The sequence below is a fragment of the Podarcis muralis genome, chromosome 14 (assembly GCF_964188315.1).
Source record: "Podarcis muralis chromosome 14, rPodMur119.hap1.1, whole genome shotgun sequence".
In the NCBI taxonomy this organism is placed as follows: domain Eukaryota; kingdom Metazoa; phylum Chordata; class Lepidosauria; order Squamata; family Lacertidae; genus Podarcis; species Podarcis muralis.
The window spans coordinates 54,321,687-54,342,647 of record NC_135668.1 but is presented as its reverse complement, the minus strand read 5'-3'; the positions used below and the strand labels follow the sequence as shown (position 1 = coordinate 54,342,647).

Here is a 20,961-nt window from a genome sequence, read left to right as displayed (position 1 = left end):
GTGGCGCGGTGGCAGCAGGAGACCCCATTAGCTAAAGTGGTGCTTCAGGTTAAGAACAGTTGCAGGTTAAGAACGGACCTCCAGAACGAATTAAGTACTTAACCTGAGGTACCACTGTAAAGACTTTTGAAATTGCAACCCTGTAGATCAAGACCACCCCCAGAAACAGCATACCGTATTTTTCGCTCTATAACACGCACCTGACCATAACACGCACATCGTTTTTAGAGGAGGAAAACAAGGGGAAAAACATTCTGAATGAAACAGTGGATGTATCATTTTTGTGCTTCATGCTGTGGCCACAGACATGTGATCTGATGGTGAATTTGGGGTGACCCAATGCAAAAATCCTGAGAATCCCTGTGGATCCATGCTTTGTAACCACGTTTTTGCACCATTGCAGCCCCAGGCAACAGTGGGTGCGTGCTTTTTTTGGGTGCAGGCTGTAGCCATGGACATGCTATGTGATCTGATGGTGAATTTGGGGTGACCCAATGCAAAGATCCTGAGAATCCCTGTGGATCCATGCTTTTTAACCACGTTTTTGCACCATTGCAGCCCCAGGCAACAGTGGGTGCGTGCTTTTTTTGGGTGCAGGCTGTAGCCATGGACATGCTATGTGATCTGATGGTGAATTTGGGGTGACCCAATGCAAAGATCCTGAGAATCCCTGTGGATCCATGCTTTGTAACCACATTTTTGCACCATTGCAGCCCCAGGCAACAGTGGGTGCGTGATTTTTTTGGTGCAGGCTGTAGCCATGGACATGCTATGTGATCTGATGGTGAATTTGGGGTGACCCAATGCAAAGATCCTGAGGATCCATGTTGATCTATGCTTTGTAACCACATTTTAAGTGGGGAGCAAAGGAAAAACAAAGAAGGGACATGAGAGGGGTGTGCAGAGAAGCAGCTGGCTAAGAATGCTGGAGAGGGATTTAACGGGTGGGAGGAAATAAAGGCAAAAGTTCCCCCCCAAGCCAGCCATCTCTCTCTCTCTCTCTCTCTCTCTCTCTCTCTCTCTCTCCCTCCCTCCCTCCCTCCCTCCCTCCCCCCTCTCCCTCTCCCCCCTCCCTCTCCCTCCCCCACTCTCTCTCCCTCTCCCCCAGCAGCACCGGAGCACAGAGAGGAATTAGAAAGAACGACACTCTGCTTGCCTGGAGGGGAGGGGCTTTCCCTGCTCTTTGTTCCGTTTCAGCAATCACAGCAACGAAACAGAGAAGGGTGGGCAGTAAGACCCTGAGGCAGAATGCAGGAAAGCTGCCACTTCCTCTTTTCAGGTTTCCCTTCTCCGTGACTCGATTTGACTTTTGCTTGATTTTTTGGCTCCAGGGACCACACATTCGCTCTATAACACGCACAGACATTTCCCCTTCCTTTTTAGGAGAAAAAATCTGCGTGTTATAGAGGGAAAAATACGGTACATACATCACAGAAGGGGTGTAACCTAAGACCACCCCTCAGATACATCACACCTACATCATAAAAAGGTGGCCTAAAACAAAAATTTTGAATGTTGTTTATCTCCTGTCTGGCAGGTTACTTGATTGGATTGCCTGGGGAGCCTGGCTAGTCTTCTGTAGTGACAAATACTTAGTTCCTGGGCCAGGTCACAGGCTCACACCCTATTCAAACACAGACATACCCTTAAGACAGGATTTGTGAAGGAAAAGACAATGGGGAGGCTTTTCCATTTTCCTTTGACCTTGCAGAGAAAACATTTGGTCAGTTTGGGACAGTTTGGGAATCAAAATGTATCCAGGTCGGTCTTCCTGTGCTGATCTATGTACATGCTTGCTTGGTACGCTTATGAACATTACCGTATATCTAAGACCTCAAAATTCCTCTCACACTGCGGCCTTTCTGGTGAAGAGCAGGTCGCTCTTGTTCCTGGCTGCCGCTGATCCCAGGCCCCCACGTCCACTGGGAAAGCTAATGAACCTGTTTGGCTGTTCAGGCTTGTGTTCCTGGCTGCTGCTCAGAACAATTTCTTCCTTGCTCTGAGGAGGCAGCAGAACTTCCGCAACCCAGTGCTTTGCCCGGTCTGTGATTTGGCTTGCCAGCCATTCCAAGGTGGAGCTGGATTTGCAAGGAGGGAGATTTTAACAATTGCTGGTCATAGAATCACAGAAGTTGTAGACTTGGAAGGGACCCCAGGGTCATCTAGTCCAACCCCCCCCTGCAATGCCCAAATCTCAGCTAAAGCATCCATGGCAGATTGCCATCCAACCTCTAGCCCAGGGGTTGGCAAAGTTTTTGTGGCTTGGGCTGGTTCATGGTCTCGCAGACGCTGCGGTGTGCTGGAGTGCACATGCATGCGCAAATGCTATTTCCGGTGCTCCTTCCAGTGCAGAGGAGGCGTGTGCAGCTTCCCACTGGCTGCAGGAGCTTCCAGCGTCACGGAAGGCGGTCCCTGCTCTGCTCTGTGCTGGTTTAGTGTGGCGCATGGGAGCTGAGCAGGCGACGGAGGTCTCCAAGCGGGTGGTGGGGGTCTATGGGCCGGTTAAACAACCCCCGTGGGCTGCTTGTGGCCCATGGGCCTTAGGTTGCCAACCCCTGCTCTATCCTAACTGTAGGGTGGGCTGTTCTCGCGCCAGAAAACAGGAGTTTGCAGGGTTGTCTCTGGCATAAGGAGAATGCACAGCAGTACAGTGGAACCTCGTGTTACCTACCAACGCCCTTGCGAACGTTGCGGGTTACGAGCTCCGCTAACCTGGAAGTAGATGCTCCTGGTTGCACTCTTTGCCCTGGGATGTGAGCGGAAGTCATGTGGCGGCAGCGGGAGGTGCCATTAGCGAAAGCACGCTTTGTGTTACGAGTGGTTTAGGGTTGAGAACGGACCTCCAGAATGAATTACATTCGTAACCAGATGTACCACTGTATCTAGAACAGGAAAGCGCAGTCACATTAGCACAGGGGACTGTTGTTGGACTGTGATATTTAGTTCTAACTTATTGATCAAATACACTTTTTAAACGAAGAACAGCTATTTTGTTCATTTTTTATAGTATTTATATTCCGCTGCTCAGGTGGAGCTCAGAAAGCAGTTTGCATATCATTATTATAACACCAAGCACCCAATTTTCTAAAATTTATAAAAGGATGGTCCTTCAGATGCTCCTGTTTTAAAATTTTAGGGTACACACACATAGCAGACACACACTCCACAGAAAACCTATCCTTCATCCTTCAAAATTTAGGAAATATTCCCTGAGAAAAATACACATTATTTTAGCACACAGAACAGTCCCCAAAAAGCCATCTTGGCTCTTTTACAGATAGGTAGCCGTGTGCATGCATTTCGTGTGCATTTCGTGTGTATCTGAAGAAGTGTGCATGCACACGAAAGCTCATACCAAAAACTAACTTAGTTGGTCTTTAAGGTGCTACTGGAAGGAATTTTTTTTGTTTTGGCTCTTTTAATTACTCTGAATATTTCTTCTACAGAAGGAGATATCTTGGAGAAACCTTTCCCAGCAGTTACTTACAAATCCTGTCTTAAGGGCATATTTGGGTATGAATAGGGTGGGCCTGTGACCTGGATCCAGGATAAAGTATTTACCATCTCAGTGGCCAGACTGCCCAGGTAATGCAATCAGTAAAGCATTATCAGGTACCTTGGCAGACAGGAGAGAAGCCAGAATCAACACTTCTATAGGAGACCGCCCTCCTTCTGTGAAGCATGTATGATGCTTTTTGGGTGGTCTTTGGTTAAGGGGTTGAAACATGCAGTCTGGCCAAATGTTTTTTCTGGAATTTTTGTGACAATCAATCTTAATTTGATTTTGGACCCTGAATTAGCACTTTTGTCGCTTGAGAGCAACTCTAACCCTGAGCTTTTCTGACTTAGCCGCTGCCAGGTGGCAAACAGGAGATAATCATCCTTGGCGTCCCTGATATGTCTGTGTGTGGGAGGCTGGCAGCAGGCAGCTCTCCTAGGTTTGCAAATGTGATTATAAGACGGGCTTTCAGTTTGTGTTTTTTGCAGCATGAGGACTAGAAATTTGTTTCTAATTTACAGCCAGAGCTGCGATTTACAGCCTAGTCCTGCACAGGCTTACTTGGCAGTCAGCCTTCCATAGCTTACCCCTGCCAAAGGTGGGCAAATTCTGTAGCCAGTAATAGATTCTGTGCTTGCCTGGTGGATCTTCAAGTAAACGGAAGTCCTGTTTGTGGATGGATTAGCAACTGCAGATGGGATTTCTGCATATTTGTAGAAGGATTTCCTGGATTTCTCCCAGCAGTTGCCTACCTCTCAATTAAAACCCAGCTGCTCAGATTAATAAGAAAATGAACCTTGTGTAAACTCTGTCTGGAGCAACCTCTACCACGTGGTAAAACCAGAGGTGTGATCCAACTGCTCACCTTGTCCTTTGCAGGTGCTGTTTACGGAGTGAGTGCCATGCTCTGGAGCTCTTAGCTTTCTAACATGGCAGAGGGAGGTGGAAATGAAGAAGTGATTGACTTGAACAGTTTCCGGAGCCACCGAGGGAAAGGTAAGGAAAATATTCCTGGTTCTTCCAGGTGAAGCATATGAGGCTGGTGCAGGGGTCAGAAATTTACCGCGCCTCGGGCCGGTGTCTCCAGCGCCGATTGCGCGGCGGGCTGGAGGGCAGGGTAGCTCGTGCCCATACGCATGCGCACACGCTATTTCTGGCGCACTTCCAGGTCGGAGGAGCACCGGAAATAGCTTGTGCACATGTGCACGGGCCTCCTCCAACCCGGATGTGCACCAGAAATAATGCTTGCGCATGCACACAAGCTATTTCCGGTGCTCCTCTGACCCAGAAGTGGGCAGCAGCGCAGCGCCGGTAAGAGCAGGCAGCGGCAGCGGGCAGCAGGGGTCGCTGCAGGCCGGATAAACGAGTCCCTCGGGCCTTATCTGGCTTGTGGGTCTTAGTTTGGAGACCTCTGGGCTGGTGGAACTATTGAAGGGTGCTGTTGCAGCCTTCTTCAACCTGGTATCTTGTCGTTTTGAACAAGTCAGCTCTAGTCCCCGTTGCAGGCGTGGGGGATGAGGAGCATTGCACTGAGGTGGAGCCGTCAACAGTGGCAAGAGCTACAGGGCACAGGGTTCCCTCTCCACATCTTTCTCCTGCAGCGTGGAATGCCAGTTGCCAGTTGCAACCACTTTTATCTGAAAGGAGTCTTTTTCTCAATTGCATTCCCTTCAGCCTCTGGGCCTGAGAGATTCCCCATCCCTTCTCTAAAGCGATACTGCTTCAGGAACCAGTTGCATCTCACCTTCTCCCTCCCTTTCTTAGGAGAGGATTTAATTCAGTAGTTGCCTTATCCCTAGGCTATCTTCTGCCACCTGCAGCAGTTCTCTGTTGGCTTCCTGCCCTGGTTTGGGGCAGCGGCATCTTCACAGAACTCAAGGTTTGTTTGAGACTGTGGCATGCCTCTGGCACTGCCAAGACTGTTCCAGTGGCGAGCGGACTTAGTCAGAGCCCTTGAATTCTTCTTCCATTTTATTATAAGGCAAACTCGGGTAACATATTTCAGATTTAAGTTATAACAACTAGAAATAACTAGTCGTACCTTGGTAGTCAAATGCCTTAGTTGTCGAACAAATCAGCTCCTGAACGTCGCAAACCCAGTAGTGAGTGTTCTGGTTTGTGAACGATTTTTGGAAGCTAAACATCCGACGCAGCTTTCGCGGCTTCTGATTGGCTGCAGAAGTTCCTGCAGCCAAGCGGAAGCCATGCCTTGGTTTTTGAACCATTTTGGGAGTCAAACGGACTCCTGGAACGGATTAAATTTGAGAACCAAGGCACGACTGTATTAGTGTTCTGTTGTGAACCTTTAGCTGATAGGTAAGTTGTCTCTCCTTTCTCTCCTTCCTTCTTTCAGATAGAATAAACCACAGAGACGAGGGACTTATCACCATATCCGACTCCTCGGATGAAGAATTGCCTGTGATGCTGGACATTCCTGTTCGCCGGCAGTGGGAGGATGAGGAAGACGACGATGTAGTCATACTGATGGAGGTAACTCTTTGGCCCTGGCCATCCTCCAGTATAGCAAAAATTGAAATTTGTGTTAGGCTTAGTATACAACCAGTATGGTCTCCCCATCCCAGATGTATGTTTAAAACGGAATAGTTATATGTTCTTTATTATTTGAAACTTTTTAAAATCTGGCATTGATTTAGTTAGCTTGACTCTCACTGTAACAGATTTATGAATCCTCCCCCGCTGTAAGACACAAATCGAGCCCCCATCTCATATTCTGTTCTCACTTGCCTTCCAAAAGTTTGCCCAAGTGAGCTTTACAGGGCATGTGAGAATGGTGAGCTGCCTCCTGACAGCTCATCCTAGACTCTTTCAGCTATTTCAGGTAGTGGTTCCATTCTGCTACTACCTTGAGGAAGCACAACATCTTTTGAACAGCAAAATATGCTTTTAAATACCCCTTAACACCAGCTGCCAAATGCCTCCCTGAAAGGGAGAAAATCCACTTCTTAAAATCCTGCTTGTTAATTTTCTTTCAATGTGAGCCCACCTTAGCAGGAGCAAAACCAGGAAATGCTTACTCTAAATCCTATATAGCAGTGATAGCCACACTTGGCCCCCCAGCTTTTTGGGACTACAACTCCCATCATCCCTAGCTAACAGGACCAGTGGTCAGGGATGATGGGAATAGTAGTCCCAAAACAGCTGGAGGGCCACGTTTGGCCATCGCTGCTATATACAGTGGTACCTCGGTTTAAGAACATCCCTGTTTACGAACAATTCGGTTTACAAACTCCACAAAACCGGAAGTAATGTTCTGGTTTGTGAACTTTACCTCGGTCTAAGAACAGAAGTCGAATGGTGGAAGGGCACCGCCGGCAGGAGGCCTCATTAGGGAAAGCGTGCCTCAGCTTAAGAACAGACTTCTGGAACGGATTAAGTTTGTAAACCAAGGTACCACTGTACTTGCAACCTGAAGCAGCCTTCCAAAGAAACGGCTAGCCTAACTACGGCTTAATATCCTTTTAAAGACAGGAGCGAAGAAGCTTCTGCGCTCCAATGTGATCAGACCAGCGGCTCCCTGGCAGAGTGCGAGCAAGTCGGGGGAAGGAGGATCCAAGGGCGACGTGTTGCCAGGGCCCCACGATGGACAGAAGGCGAGGACCCCTCCTTCCGCGAGGCCGCCTGGCGCTTGGCGGAACTGCACGAAGGCCGCTGGCGTGGCGCTGGGACGGCAGGAAAGCGAGAACGAGGTCTTGGAACTGCCAGAAACCCCGGAGCCCGTTGGGCCGAGGGGGGACGGCGATGGGGCTGTTCCGGAGCCTGGTCCCAGCGTGGCTCGGACGAGAGAGGCGAGACCCGGCGGTGAGAAGGAGGTCATCAACTTGGAGGAGGTCTTGCCTGCTGATGAGGAAGGGCAAGAGCAGAGGGAGCGAGAGCTGCAACCGAGGCTAGCGCCGCCGCTCGGAGGGACTGTCCGGTGCATCCAGGAGAACATGCGGCTGGACCACCCGTATTTCCAGCCCGCTGAGAAGGACGCAGGCCCCGTGGTCAACCTCATTTCTCCCCAGCAAGGGCAGAGGGACATGGACCTGGGCCCGCTGCCCAGGGCGTACCAGGAGGAGATCCCTGGGCCTGCCTTTCCCAGGCCGGAGCCGCCGCAGGATGGGATCCCCGGCCCCGCCTCCCCCCAGCTGGCTCACCCACCGGAAGAAGAGGGAGGGGGGCAGCAGGCAACGGTCAATGAGCAGGCGGGCCCCTCTTCGCCAGCCCGAGGGCCCCCCGACCCTGGTTCCAGCGACGTTCCCAAGCAAGGCACTGCTCCTCAGCTCGACAAAGACCTCTTTGCTCTTCTCATCAGGGAAACGGTGAGTGTCGTTGTTGGGGTATCCTTCATAAGTGTGGCACTCATCAGGAAGAGGTAATGACAGCACACTCATTTCCTCCCCTTTGATCACTTTGGCTTCTCTGAATGGGATGCATATCATGTGGAAAGCTCTTTTTAAATTGGTTTTTACACATATTTTCCAGCATAAAAGGTAAAGGTAAAGGTACCCCTGCCCATAGGGGCCAGTCTTGACAGACTCTAGGGTTGTGCGCCCATCTCACTCAAGAGGCCGGGGGCCAGCGCTGTCCGGAGACACTTCCGGGTCACGTGGCCAGCGTGACAAAGCTGCATCTGGCGAGCCAGAGCCGCACACGGAAACACCATTTACCTTCCCGCTAGTAAGCGGTCCCTATTTATCTACTTGCACCCGGGGGTGCTTTCGAACTGCTAGGTTGGCAGGCGCTGGGACCGAGCAACGGGAGCTCACCCCGTCATGGGGATTCGAACCGCTGACCTTTCGATCGGCAAGTCCTAGGCGCTGAGGCTTTAACCCACAGCGCCACCTGCGTCCCATTTTCCAGCATAACAACGCCAAAAAAGAAGAAAAAGAAAAAACATGACAGATCTTTGGCTGTCACAGCCTTTGACTTCCCTCAACCCCTTCTAATGGTTTTCTAAATCCTTTTCTGATTTTGCATTTCTTTTTACTATACTTATTGTTATAAATCAAATCTTACATCAATTAAACTTAATCCTTTTCACAATAATTTGTAAAATCTTCCTACAAAACTTCTTGTAACCCTACAAGCAATGTTAGTAAAGGTAAAGGTACCCCTGCCCGTACGGGCCAGTCTTGCCAGACTCTAGGGTTGTGCGCTCATCTCACTCTATAGGCCGGGAGCCAGCGCTGTCTGGAGACACTTCCGGGTCACGTGGCCAGCGTGACAAGCTGCATCTGGCGAGCCAGCACAGCACACGGAAACGCCGTTTACCTTCCCGCTAGTAAGCGGTCCCTATTTATCTACTTGCACCCGAAGGTGCTTTCGAACTGCTAGGTTGGCAGGCGCTGGGACCGAGCGACGGGAGCGCACCCCGCCACGGGGATTCGAACCGCCGACCTTTCGATCGGCAAGTCCTAGGCGCTGAGGCTTTAACCCACAGCGCCACCCGTGTCCCTTACAAGCAATGTTAAATAGTTACAATTGTCTTTAAAATACGACATAATTTTTTTCTAGCCCTTTAGGAAAATCTGGTCCTGCTGGTTTTGAATTTTCCCTGTTAGTCTTGCCAGCTCGGCATGGTCTATCACTTTCATTTGCCCCTCTTCTTTTGTTGGCATTGCCTCCTGCTTCCATCGTTGGGCTAACAGTATTCTTGATGCAGTGGTCACATATAAAAACAATTTTTTATCATTCTTATGAATTTTTGTACCTACCGTTCCAAGTAAAAGCGCTTCCGTTTTTTTGGAAATGTATATTTCAACATTTTTAAAATCTCATTATAAACCATTTCCCAGAAATCTTTTACTTTTTTACATTCCCACCACATATGGTAAAATGTGCTCTCCTTTTCTTTACATTTCCAACATTTGTTACTTGTTTTATACATTTTGGTTATTTTTACCAGTGTTATATACCATCTGTACATCATTTTCATTATATTTTCTTTTAAAGCACTGCAGGCAGTAAAATTTATTCCTTCTTTCCATAGTCTCCCCCAAGCATCTATTGGTATATTGTGTCCTATATCTTTAGCCCAATGTATCGTAACTGATTCCACTTCTTCATCTTTCGTGCGCTGAGCTGATGGGCAACAGATGTGAGCAAATGCGCGCGACCAGGTGCACATGGAAAGCCCTTGTGGGCCACATCTTGTATAAATCTTGCCTCAATTGGGCAGTGTTCAAGCTTCCTTCCTTCAGCGAATCCTTTGAGTTTTTGCCATAAAATCCTTGTTTGCGTCCTCTGGCTTACAGAATCGTAGCCTCACACAGTGGTAGAGTGGGGTCTCCCATGGGCAGGCACACTAATTAATAAAAAAATTAAAAAGTCTGGATTAATAACTCTTGTGCGTTGCAACACATTTTGCCAGAGTGTAGGCCAGGAGTTGGGGGTCTGTGGCCCCTCCAGATGTTGTTGGAGAGCATCTCTGATCTCTGGGAGGTGTTGGGAATGAACCCAGCACCAGAGGGCGGGCACTCCTAAAGTGACTCCTTAAGAAGGATGTTTCCTTGCGACACCCTTTTTTTTTACTTAAAAACATCAGTTTTGTGAAGTGAAACTGGTGCTGCTTCCTGGTTCTGGTTGATTGGTACTTTCTTCTTTTTTGGCTAATTGATGATGTAGCTGCCTAATTGGGCCTTTAATGCATTAAACTAATGGATCAATTAAAATTTGTATCTTCATGCACAACATTTATGGCATATTTTTAGGCGCCAGGCAAAAAGGTTTCTCTTCAATGAGGCATTTGGCTGATTAACGTTCTATGGCTTTTTAAATACATCTGTGGGAGGAGGGTTATAGGTTTGTTTTGCTTTTGTTTTATCATGTATTTTATGTTTTCATTTTGTTCTTTTATGTTGTGAACCACCCTGTGATCTTTGGGTGAAGGGCGGTATACAAATTTAATAAATAATAATAATAATAATAATAATAATAATAATAATCTATTCAGCATTTCATTGCATCTAGTCTAAAGGTTTCTGATAAATTACATTTTTACAGTAATGCTGCTTTCTTGGCATATTCCCACAACTGAGCGTCCTTTGCTGGTGTATAGGTAACTCAGTGGGAACATTTCAGTCTAAAACCGCCACTCTGTTTGCATGGAAATATTATTTCCAGCTCTCGTCACCATAGAGGTGAAGCTTTTCTTGAACTGCTTATCAACCAAAGTGTGTGTGTTTTGTTTCTCCCCCCCCCCCCCCAAATCCAGGAAGCAAGGTTCCCAGATGCAACCAGAGAGTACATTGAGGATCTAATACGGAATAAAAACTGCTGTGACTTAAACATGTAAGTATGGAAGCTTTTGCGGCACACTTACAAACCAGTTAGTAGCAATGCCCAAAAACTTTTTTGGGGGTGTGTCCTGCTCTCATTAACTGGTCACGATCTGGAGCAACCATTATGGCTCAGCCTACCCAGGCTCTATGGGTCAGCATGGCACATGGCCCCTTGCCAATCCCATCCTTATTCTGCTATCTTTTGCGAAAAGACTCGGCAGCAAAACAGGACCTGCTTCTTGATAGCCTCCTCTGTATCCCAGGCTTATTTTGCTTCTTGGTTACCGCGGGGCCAAGTTAGACATGACAGCAGAGGAAGCCAGGATTGGCTCTTTTTTGTTTTACATCTGTGAGAATAGGTTTAAACTCGCAAGCTGTTCTTCTGATGTACACCTGGGTACTCCTTCGCCGTTTGGAAAAACTCTTGAGTACATAAAAATGCTTGCCTCCTTTTGAGTTCCTTTCCCTCTGCTGCTGCTGGGTCTTTCTTGCCCCTGGTCTGACTCTTGCCTGCACCCTGTTGCATCCAGCTCTCTCTCTCTTTCATTTGCTGCTGCTGCTGTTCTGAGGGCGGGTGGGGAGGGCTATATCCGCCTGCCAAGCCCCCAGGCCAGCTTTCCCCATCCTGGTCTAGATGTTGTTTTATTGGTTTTGGTTGTTTGTTTAAGGTGTTATTTTGTTTTTAGGGGGAGGGTTCAGGGCTGCCGGGGAGTGGGCCCCAGCCCATAAAATGGCTGGGGCATGTTCCACAGGGCAGGATGCACTGGGACAACCGATCTCAGTGATCACGGGTAGGAGGAGGAGTTACGCTAAGACCAGACCCTATCATTACAGAGGAGGCAGGTTTAGTCGTTGTCTGAGGACTATCCCTGCCTCCGGATCTGGTCCTGACCGGATGGATACTAGAATCAGCAAGGGATACCCACATGACCTGAAGGTGCTGCTGTGCAATGCCAGGTCAATGATTCATAAGACCACCGCCATCCATGACTTGATCATGGATGGAGGATTTGACCTGGCATGTATAACAGAGACCTGGTTGGATGAAGCAGATGGGCCTGTCCTTGCCGCTGCTTGTCCACCAGGTTTCTCTTACGCACAGCAACCCAGGTCATGTGGGCGGGGAGGGGGGGTTGCAGTGATTTTTAGGAAGTCATTAGTTTGCACCAGGCGTCCTGTTGGGAAGACCCAGTTTTCTGAGTGCATGTTCTGGAAGTTGGGCAATAGGGGCAGTACAGGATTCCTTTTGGTGTACCGACCTCCCCGCTGCACCAAGGATTCCCTGCCCGAGCTGCTTCAGGTCGTGGCGGATGTTCTCCTGGAGACACCTAGCTTGGTCGTCCTAGGGGATTTTAACATCCGTGCCGACACGACCTTACAAGGGGCCGCTCGGGACTTCGTGGAAAGCATGGCCTCCATGGGGCTGTCCCTGAATAAGTCTGGCCCAACCCATAGCCGTGGACATGCCTTGGACCTGGTGTTTACCTCTATGGATGTTGGTGATCTTACACTAAGTAAAAGCGAAACGAAAGAAGTGGCATGGTCAGATCACTTCCTGGTGCAACTGGACTTCTCTGCGACCCATCCCCTCTGCAGGGAGGTGGGACCAATTCGGATGGTCCGCCCCCGCCACTTAATGGATCCAAATGGTTTCCAGAGAGTGGTAGGGGATGCTTTATCCCATGTTGATGGCCTTTCAGCTGATTCCCTGGTGGCCCGCTGGAATGTGGAGTTAACCAGGGCTATTGACTGTTTGGCTCCGAAGCGCCCTCTCCGATTGCATGGAGCCCGGACAGCCCCGTGGTTTTCCACGGATCTGAGGGCAATGAAACAATCGTTGAGACGGCTAGAGCGCCGGTGGCGGAGAACTCATTCCGAATCTGACCGGACACAGGTTAGAGCTCAACGTCGAGCCTACCAAGTGGCGATAGCGACGGCGAAGAAGAATTTCTTCACCGCCTCTATTGCATCTGCAGAAAACAGCAGCAGGAGACTTTTTCAGGTGGTTCACAATTTAGCGGAACCACCTGCAACATCGGGGCCCAGTACGGGCCACATGTTCTCCTGCAATGATTTTGCAAAGTTTTTTGCAGATAAAATCGCTCAGATTCGGGAAGAAGTAGACTCCACCGTGGGAGCAGGGCCGGGGCGGGAGAGTGCTAGAGTCCTGTCTAGTCAAGTTGAGTGGGATCAATTCCAATCTGTTACCTCCGAGGATGTGGACAGGCTGCTTGGACGAGTGAAACCAACCACCTGTCTCCTGGATCCTTGCCCATCCTGGCTTATAAAAGCTAGCCGGGAAGGACTGGGCAATGGGCTTCGTGGGGTGGTGAATGCTTCCCTCTGTGAGGGAGCCTTCCCAGACCCGCTGAAAGAGGCAGTTATTAAACCGCTTCTTAAAAAACCATCTTTAGATGCGGCCATGATGGCCAACTATCGCCCAGTCTCAAATCTTCCATTCCTGGGCAAGGTGATTGAGCGAGCGGTTGCCGAACAACTCCAGGCACGCCTGGAAGAAGCGGACCATTTGGATCCCTTCCAGTCGGGATTCAGGCCTCATCATGGGACTGAAACTGCCTTGGTCGCACTGGTTGATGATCTCCGGCGGGCTAGGGACAAAGGTGAGAGCTGTTTCCTAGTTCTGCTGGATCTCTCAGCGGCGTTTGATACCATCGACCATAGCATCCTTCTGGACCGTCTTGAGGGGCTGGGAGCTGGGGGCACTGTCATACAGTGGTTCCGCTCCTTCCTCCTGGGCCGTGTTCAGAAAGTGGTGGTGGGGGATGAGTGTTCAGACCCCTGGGCTCTCACTTGTGGGGTGCCTCAGGGTTCTGTCCTCTCCCCCATGCTTTTCAACATTTACATGCAGCCGCTGGGAGAGATCATCAGGAGGTTTGGGCTGGGTGTTCATCAGTATGCGGATGATACCCAGCTCTACCTCTCTTTTAAATCAGAACCAGTGAAGGCGGTGAAGGTCCTGTGTGAGTGTCTGGAGGCGGTTGGAGGATGGATGGCGGCTAACAGATTGAGGTTGAATCCTGACAAGACAGAAGTACTGTTTTTGGGGGACAGGAGGCGGGCAGGTGTGGAGGATTCCCTGGTCCTGAATGGGGTAACTGTGCCCCTGAAGGACCAGGTGCGCAGCCTGGGAGTCATTTTGGACTCACAGCTGTCCATGGAGGCACAGGTCAAATCCGTGTCCAGGGCAGCTGTTTACCAGCTCCATCTGGTACGTAGGCTGAGACCCTATCTGCCTGCGGACTGTCTCGCCAGAGTGGTACATGCTCTGGTTATCTCCCGCTTGGACTACTGCAATGCACTCTACGTGGGGCTACCTTTGAAGGTGACTCGGAAACTACAACTAATCCAGAATGCGGCAGCTAGACTGGTGACTGGGAGCGGCCGCCGAGACCATATAACACCGGTCTTGAAAGACTTGCATTGGCTCCCAGTACGTTTCCGAGCACAATTCAAAGTGTTGGTGCTGACCTTTAAAGCCCTAAATGGCCTCGGTCCAGTATACCTGAAGGAGCGTCTCCACCCCCATCATTCTGCCCGGACGCTGAGGTCCAGCGCCGAGGGCCTTCTGGCGGTTCCCTCATTGCGAGAAGCAAAGCTACAGGGAACCAGGCAGAGGGCCTTCTCGGTAGTGGCGCCCACCCTGTGGAACGCCCTTCCAGCAGATGTCAAAGTGATAAATAACTACCTGACATTCAAGAGACATCTTAAGGCAGCCCTGTTCAGGGAAGTTTTTAACATGTGATATTTTATTGTATTTTTGGTTTTTATGGAAGCCGCCCAGAGTGGCTGGGGAGGCCCAGCCAGATGGGCGGGGTATAAATAATAAATTATTATTATTATTATTATTATTCTAACTCCCACCAACCCCCTGAGCCAGCACAGCCAGGAATGGTGGCAGCTGTAGCCCAAAGCATCTGGAGGGTGCCAGGCTGGGGAAGGAAGCACGAGTGTGTTGGGAAAAGCTGTGCCAAGTCAGTTGACAGCCCTGGCCAAGCAATGGTCTCCTCTTGCTTTTGCAGACTTTGTAATTTTCTTCTGGAAAATCCAGATTATCCAAAGAAGGAAGGCAGAGTGGTTTTAAATCCAAATAGCAGCCTCCTCTCCAGCCCAGATGAGACAAAGGTAAGTGGCAAGTTGTAAGGTTAATCAGAAATTATGAAGTTCCTGCAAGGAGGCTATTGATGTACGTTAGGCAGGGCTCAAGGGACTTCTGGGAAGGGGCAGAGGTTAAACGGTTGAACTCTTAGCACACACATTCTTGCCAGCTGCTGTGAGGCGCAACCCGTCTCTTGCCAGAAGTCCTTCCTCAAGGGAGCGGAGACCAAGGTCTAAGAAGCCTAACCCCTCCTGATGGCACCACCTGTGCAGCCAGTGCTGTACTTCCAATACTTTCCTCTCTCTTCTGAGCCACGGCTTTCAACAGGAAGGAGGGATGAAAAAACCACCTGTGCCCCAAGCCCCTTCAGCTTCCTGCCCAGAGTCTCATAGTCCCTTTCTATACAGTGGTACCTCGGGTTACATACGCTTCAGGTTACAGACTCTGCTAACCCAGAAATAGTACCTCGGTTAAGAACTTTGCTTCAGGATGAGAACAGAAATCGTGCTCTGGTGGCGCGGCGGCAGTGGGAGACCCCATTAGCTAAAGTGGTGCTTCAGTTAAGAACAGTTTCAGGTTAAGAACGGACCTCCGGAACGAATTAAGTACGTAACCAGAGGTACCACTGTATGTCGAAGGCTGTGTGTGGCCGTATCGTGTACCCACGTGAATCAGAAGGAAGGGACTGTGATCAGTGGGCTTTATAAGGCTTGGCAACTTCTTTGTCACATTGTGAATCTTTGCACCTGGAAGACAGCACACCTCCCGTGACATCCTGTTACCTCCTCACTCCTGCCTCTGTCCCCCTCAGTAGGGAGTCCCCTACCAGCCCCACACATCTCTCCCTCCTCTGGGGAGTGGCAGGAATTGTTCTGTACGCCGTCCCTTCCAAAGCCGCCTCGGGAGTCTTCTAAGGTCTGCAGCTGCTGCTCTTGCTCCTCTGGCCCAGAACCAGATTGCTGGCAGGGTAGGAGTTTTGGGCCTCTAACCTGGACATACATCTTCCAGTCCCTGCATTTGGGCCAGTATAATGAATCTTCCCTTCTATCCTATTGGAGCTTATCTGGATATATATCATGAGGATAGGTTACAGGGACAGGAGTCTTACGGCTCAAGAGCTTCCTACTTCTTCCTCTCAAGTTGCCTTTTCTAGACCACAATTCCCTTTCTCTGAGATCATTTCATTGGAAGGTAGCAAGTGCAGATTATTGGCATACTCATCCACTGTCAGCCTTGGATCTGAAGGGCTTATAGGTCAAGAATAGAAAATGCCCAGTTCACTACCTTTAACCTCACCTCCGTTGCAAGGTTGTTTTGAGAATAAATGTGGGTTGGGGAGAATCTTGAGCTTGCTGGAGGAAAAGTGGAGTGAAGCTTGAATAATAATCACAGTAAACTTCCAAGGCCAGACGCGTGTGCGCTGACTCTTTCCCCTTGCCTCCCTCCCTGTTTCCCCTTTTCTTCTTTCTTAGGTGCCTAAAGTGGACTACTTTGACTTCTCCAAACTTGAACCACTTGATCAGCGCTGCTTTATCCAAGCGGCTGATCTCCTCATGGCCGACTTCAAAATGTTGAGTAGCCAGGACATCAAGTGGGCGCTGCATGAGCTCAAGGGACACTATGCAATCACACGAAAGGTTCCTTCCCTTCGTTTCTTCTCTCTCTTTCCCCCCACCCCAAACTGCTACAACAATTTACTTGACTCAGTGTTGGAAGGGAGATGTACAGCCTGATAAGAAGTCAAGCCCGCTGCGGCACCAAGGCATTCTTATTATTATTAGTAACAACTGCCACCACCACCATCATCGTTCTACCTGCATATTTGTGTATCCATCTTGACTCGCTGCCTTTTCCTTCAGGCCTTTTCGGATGCCATCAAAAAATGGCAAGAACTGTCTCCTGAAACCAGCGGGAAGCGGAAAAGGAGGAAAGAAATGAACCAGTATTCCTACATAGACTTCAAATTTGAGCAAGGTTGGTAGCTGCTGTCTGTGCTGGCTCTCAGTGGCCTACCAGGCTCCATTCAAAGTGCTTCTTGCTGCAATCACTGTGTGTCAAAAGTAAAGGTGTGTGGGAAGAAATGAGCAGCAGCACCAAGATGGCTGGGAGAGGAATCGGGTTGTGCTGATGCACACCACTCTGGGGACAACAAGTGGGAAGGAAGGAGGGAGGAGCAGGAGACCAGGAGGCAGCTCTGTCTACTGTGTTCAGGTTGGCTTCATTTGACTACTATTTCTCCTTGCTGCTGCTGCCGCCTCTTCTTGCTCCTTCACCCAGCGAGCCTCCCGTCTGTCAGCCCTCTGCCCCTTTCTGCAGCCCCCCAGCTCCCATGAAACAGGAGCACTGAGTGCCGGGAATGTGTCTCTGTTCTTTTGCAAAGGGATGGCCTTTATCCCTCCGCCTCGGCTGATGCTCAAGCCATCTCACAAAAGGGAAAACCTCACGGCAGACGTAATGAGCACACTTATGTAATTTGGTTGGGTTTATTTCATTTGCTATAACAAAGGAACGTGGCTTTTGCCTGCCAGGCGCAATGTTGAAAAGAACTTTCAGATGACTAAATCATTTTTCTTTGTGGAGATGATCATGTTGTTGGGGAAGGAAGGGAGGGAGGGATTCATCATTGCAGATATGATTGTTGGGGGATTTTTGTTTTCTGCGTTGTATTCCCTGTGAAACAATAAAAAAGGCATATGAATAGACAAGAATTAAAGAAAGACATATAAACAGCAGCAGCAGTGGAGCACCCAGAAGCTGTCATCTCAGTGAAAGCTTTACTATGTAAAATAGTCCTTACCTGATGCTTTAGAGATAGTGCCAGGTACATGTGCTTGGGAGAGCATTCCACAGTCCGGGTGCCACAACAGAGAAGGCCCTGTCCCTGGTAGCCAGCCACTGACATTCCAGTGATGAGGGCCTCTGGTACATGATATCTGCCCACAGTCTCTGATGATTGCCTCCATTCAGAGGACAGCAGTCCTTCAGGTAGGCTGTGCTCTGTGAATTGTGCCTGGAGGCAGACTTTAAGCTGCACATGGATTGGGAGGTCGCTGGTGCACCCAGAATTCAGGGACAGGTCCTTTTCCTGAAAAGGTGCTTCTGAAATTCCTTGCAAGTCAGAAAAGGCAAAGTGTGCCCCATCCCCGTGAACTTCCCCTGAGTGGGTTGCAGAATTAAGTCCCCAGGAGCTTAATTCCTCTGCTTTTCACATTATTGGGTTCAGTGATCACACCAATCAACTGCCTGAAAAGAGCATGGCTGGCAGCCTAGTTCATGGCTCCATTGGTGTCATGGAAACCTCTTAACTGCAGCCGTTCATCTTGAGGGTGGCTGGATTGTGACGCGGGTGGCGCTGTGGGTAAAAGCCTCAGCGCCTAGGGCTTGCCGATCGAAAGGTCGGCGGTTCGAATCCCCGCGGCGGGGTGCACTCCCGTTGTTCGGTCCCAGCGCCTGCCAACCTAGCAGTTCAAAAGCAAGTCAAAGTGCAAGTAGATAAATAGGGACCGCTTACTAGCGGGAAGGTAAACGGCGTTTCCGTGTGCGGCTCTGGCTCGCCAGATGCAGCTTGTCACGCTGGCCACGTGACCCGGAAGTGTCTCCGGACAGCGCTGGCCCCCGGCCTCTTGAGTGAGATGGGCGCACAACCCTAGAATCTGTCAAGACTGGTCCGTACGGGCAGGGGTACCTTTACCTTTTTAATGGCAAGAGTGGGGTGCTGCTTCCATGGTGCCTCTCCTCCTGCTCCTCTCTGTGATCCTGTGCCTTTGCTCCTCTGCCTGGGGCAGCCCCATTTTCCGCAGTCACAGGGAGGGAAGGGGGTTGGGATGAGCCACAGTTGCATCCTCGTTGCCTGAAGCAAAGTTGTTGGGGTGGTTGTTGTTGTTTTTTACCAAAAAATATTTTTATGGAGCTGGGGCACAGTTGTTGGAAGAGGCAGATTCCTGGGCAACTGTGAAATCTGGTAATGTCAGCAGCACGTTGCAACCCTATGTTGTCAGGCCATGACCATTTCCCACGCCCTGCTGGAGTTTAGTCGGAGGGGATAGGATAAGAAACAGATGAGGGTTGGTTTATAAGGGGATGGTGAATTGCAGAGGGCCCTGTTTTTGTGGGTGGGCCCCTTGCTCTCCTGTTTCCTCCTCATTAAGGGCCATTTGTTTCTTTGTTTGGTTTTTCCAATGGCACTTCAGGCGACATGAAAATAGAGAAGCGCATGTTCTTCTTGGAGAACAAGAGGAGGCACTACAGGAGCTACGACCCCTGCGCTCTCCTGCCAGCCGTGCAGCTGGAGCAGGAGTTCTACGAGCAGAAGATCAAGGAAATGGCAGAGGTGAGCAGGGTGTCCCGTGCAAGGGACTCGGGGCCAAGACACCAAACAGTGTTTCTCAAATTTGGACCCCCAGCTGTTTGTTAGACTACAACTCCCGTCATCCCTGACCACTGGTCCTGCTAGCTAGGGATGATGGGAGTTGTAGTCTGACAAAAGCTGGGGACCCAGGTTTGAGAAACAATGCTAAGACGAGTTCTTCCTTCTTGGGCACCAACTACTAATATTTGGCCTGGGGATTTGGGCCTGGCGATGGCCTCGATGGGGCTCAGTCCAGACAAGACAGAGGTGCTGTGGGTGGGCTGTTCATCCACATGGGTGAATGGTATTCAGTCTGTCCTGGAGAGGGCTGCTCTCCCCGTGAAGGATTAGGTTTGAAGTATGGTAAGTGCCTTCAGGTCCAACATTTTCATTCAAAGCTATATAGCTTCTGTAATTTAAAGCAGGCATCCCCAAACTCAGTCCTCCAGATGATTTGGGACTACAATTCTCATCATCCCTGACCACTGGTCCTGTTAGCTAGGGATGATGGGAGTTGTAGTCCCAAAACATCTGGAGGGCCAAATTTGGGGATGCCTGATTTAAAGCATCTTTTATCAGTTTCTGTTAATAACATCTGCTGCAGCCTTACTTGTATGGAAACAGTACAGCCACAGTTAACCATGCTCTGGCAATTTCCCACTTAGACTGCTGCAATGTGTTGTATGTAGGGCTGCCTTTAAAACTAACCCAAACACTGTAGTAGGTTTTTAAACAGAGCTGCAAGTTTACTGGACTGGGCTTTTGAGTTACGCCCTGGTTGTGCTTCCAACTGGACCTGGGCCCAATTTTTTAAAGTGGTGGATTTAACCTACAAAGCCCTCAATAGTTTGGGCTGCCTGAAATATCTCCACCTTTTGCATATGCCTCCCTGAACCTTAAGATCCTCTTCAGAGGCCCTGCTCCAGGTGCCCCTACCAAGATGGGTGGGTGGCTGCCATGGAGAGAGGGCCTTTTTGGTAGTGGCACCTCAGCTAAGGTACATCCTCCCCAGAGGAGATTCTTTAGGAGCTTTCCAGTGCCAGGGGAATACCTTCCTGTTCACTCAAGCTTTTTGGAATCCAAGCTACAAAACTATTTTATGCTGCCTGTATGCAAAGAAGCTTCTCCTTGTCTTATTTTTTAAAATTATTGAGTTGCTTCTTAAATATTTTGTTGTAAGCTGCCCAGGAGGAGTTTATTGGTGGACAGCTTTGTAAATCTAACAAAGAACATGTTGTGGTGGCCCCATGCTTCATCTAGCAAGCAAGCTTGCTAAATGTGCTCCGCGGGTGCCAGGAGGGTCACCTAACACAAAAGTCACCAGATGTGGACAACCCTCTTTAAATGCTCATGAGAATACACCTGGGAATTACCTTGGCTGTGTCTGACACGGAGCCATCCTTAATAGTCTCATCACATTGCTTGAAAACGGAGAGTAGCCCTGAGAGTCCTCTGAAACTTTATCAGGGATTTCCCAGTGAGAAGGTTCAGTAGTGGTAGTGGTCGCATTGCATTAGAAAATGGTAAGCGGCTCATCCATTCTGGAGGTTCTGTGTTCATAGCCCTGTGTGTTTCCTTTTTCTCTTGCCAGCATGCAGATTTTCTGCTCGCCCTGCAGGTAAACGAGGAGCAGTATCAAAAAGTAAGTAGCTCTGTTACACACACAGACACAGAGAGAAATGTCATGCCAAACTTGTACTGTTAATTTTAGCCC

General features: G+C 49.5%; 1 protein-coding gene across 1 annotated transcript in view; it reads left to right on the top strand.

The window, feature by feature from the left end:
- Window positions 1-20,961, top strand: part of RNF216 (ring finger protein 216) — an 83,815-nt gene that overhangs the window by 7,604 nt on the left and 55,250 nt on the right. Inside the window, exons 2-10 of the mRNA XM_028707274.2 lie at window positions 4,379-4,495; window positions 5,853-5,989; window positions 6,985-7,821; window positions 10,716-10,792; window positions 14,823-14,925; window positions 16,372-16,536; window positions 16,759-16,873; window positions 19,090-19,229; window positions 20,839-20,889. Of these exons, the coding sequence (XP_028563107.2) occupies window positions 4,429-4,495; window positions 5,853-5,989; window positions 6,985-7,821; window positions 10,716-10,792; window positions 14,823-14,925; window positions 16,372-16,536; window positions 16,759-16,873; window positions 19,090-19,229; window positions 20,839-20,889 (1,692 nt within the window). The 5' untranslated portion in view covers window positions 4,379-4,428. The remainder of the gene's footprint in view (window positions 1-4,378; window positions 4,496-5,852; window positions 5,990-6,984; window positions 7,822-10,715; window positions 10,793-14,822; window positions 14,926-16,371; window positions 16,537-16,758; window positions 16,874-19,089; window positions 19,230-20,838; window positions 20,890-20,961) is intronic.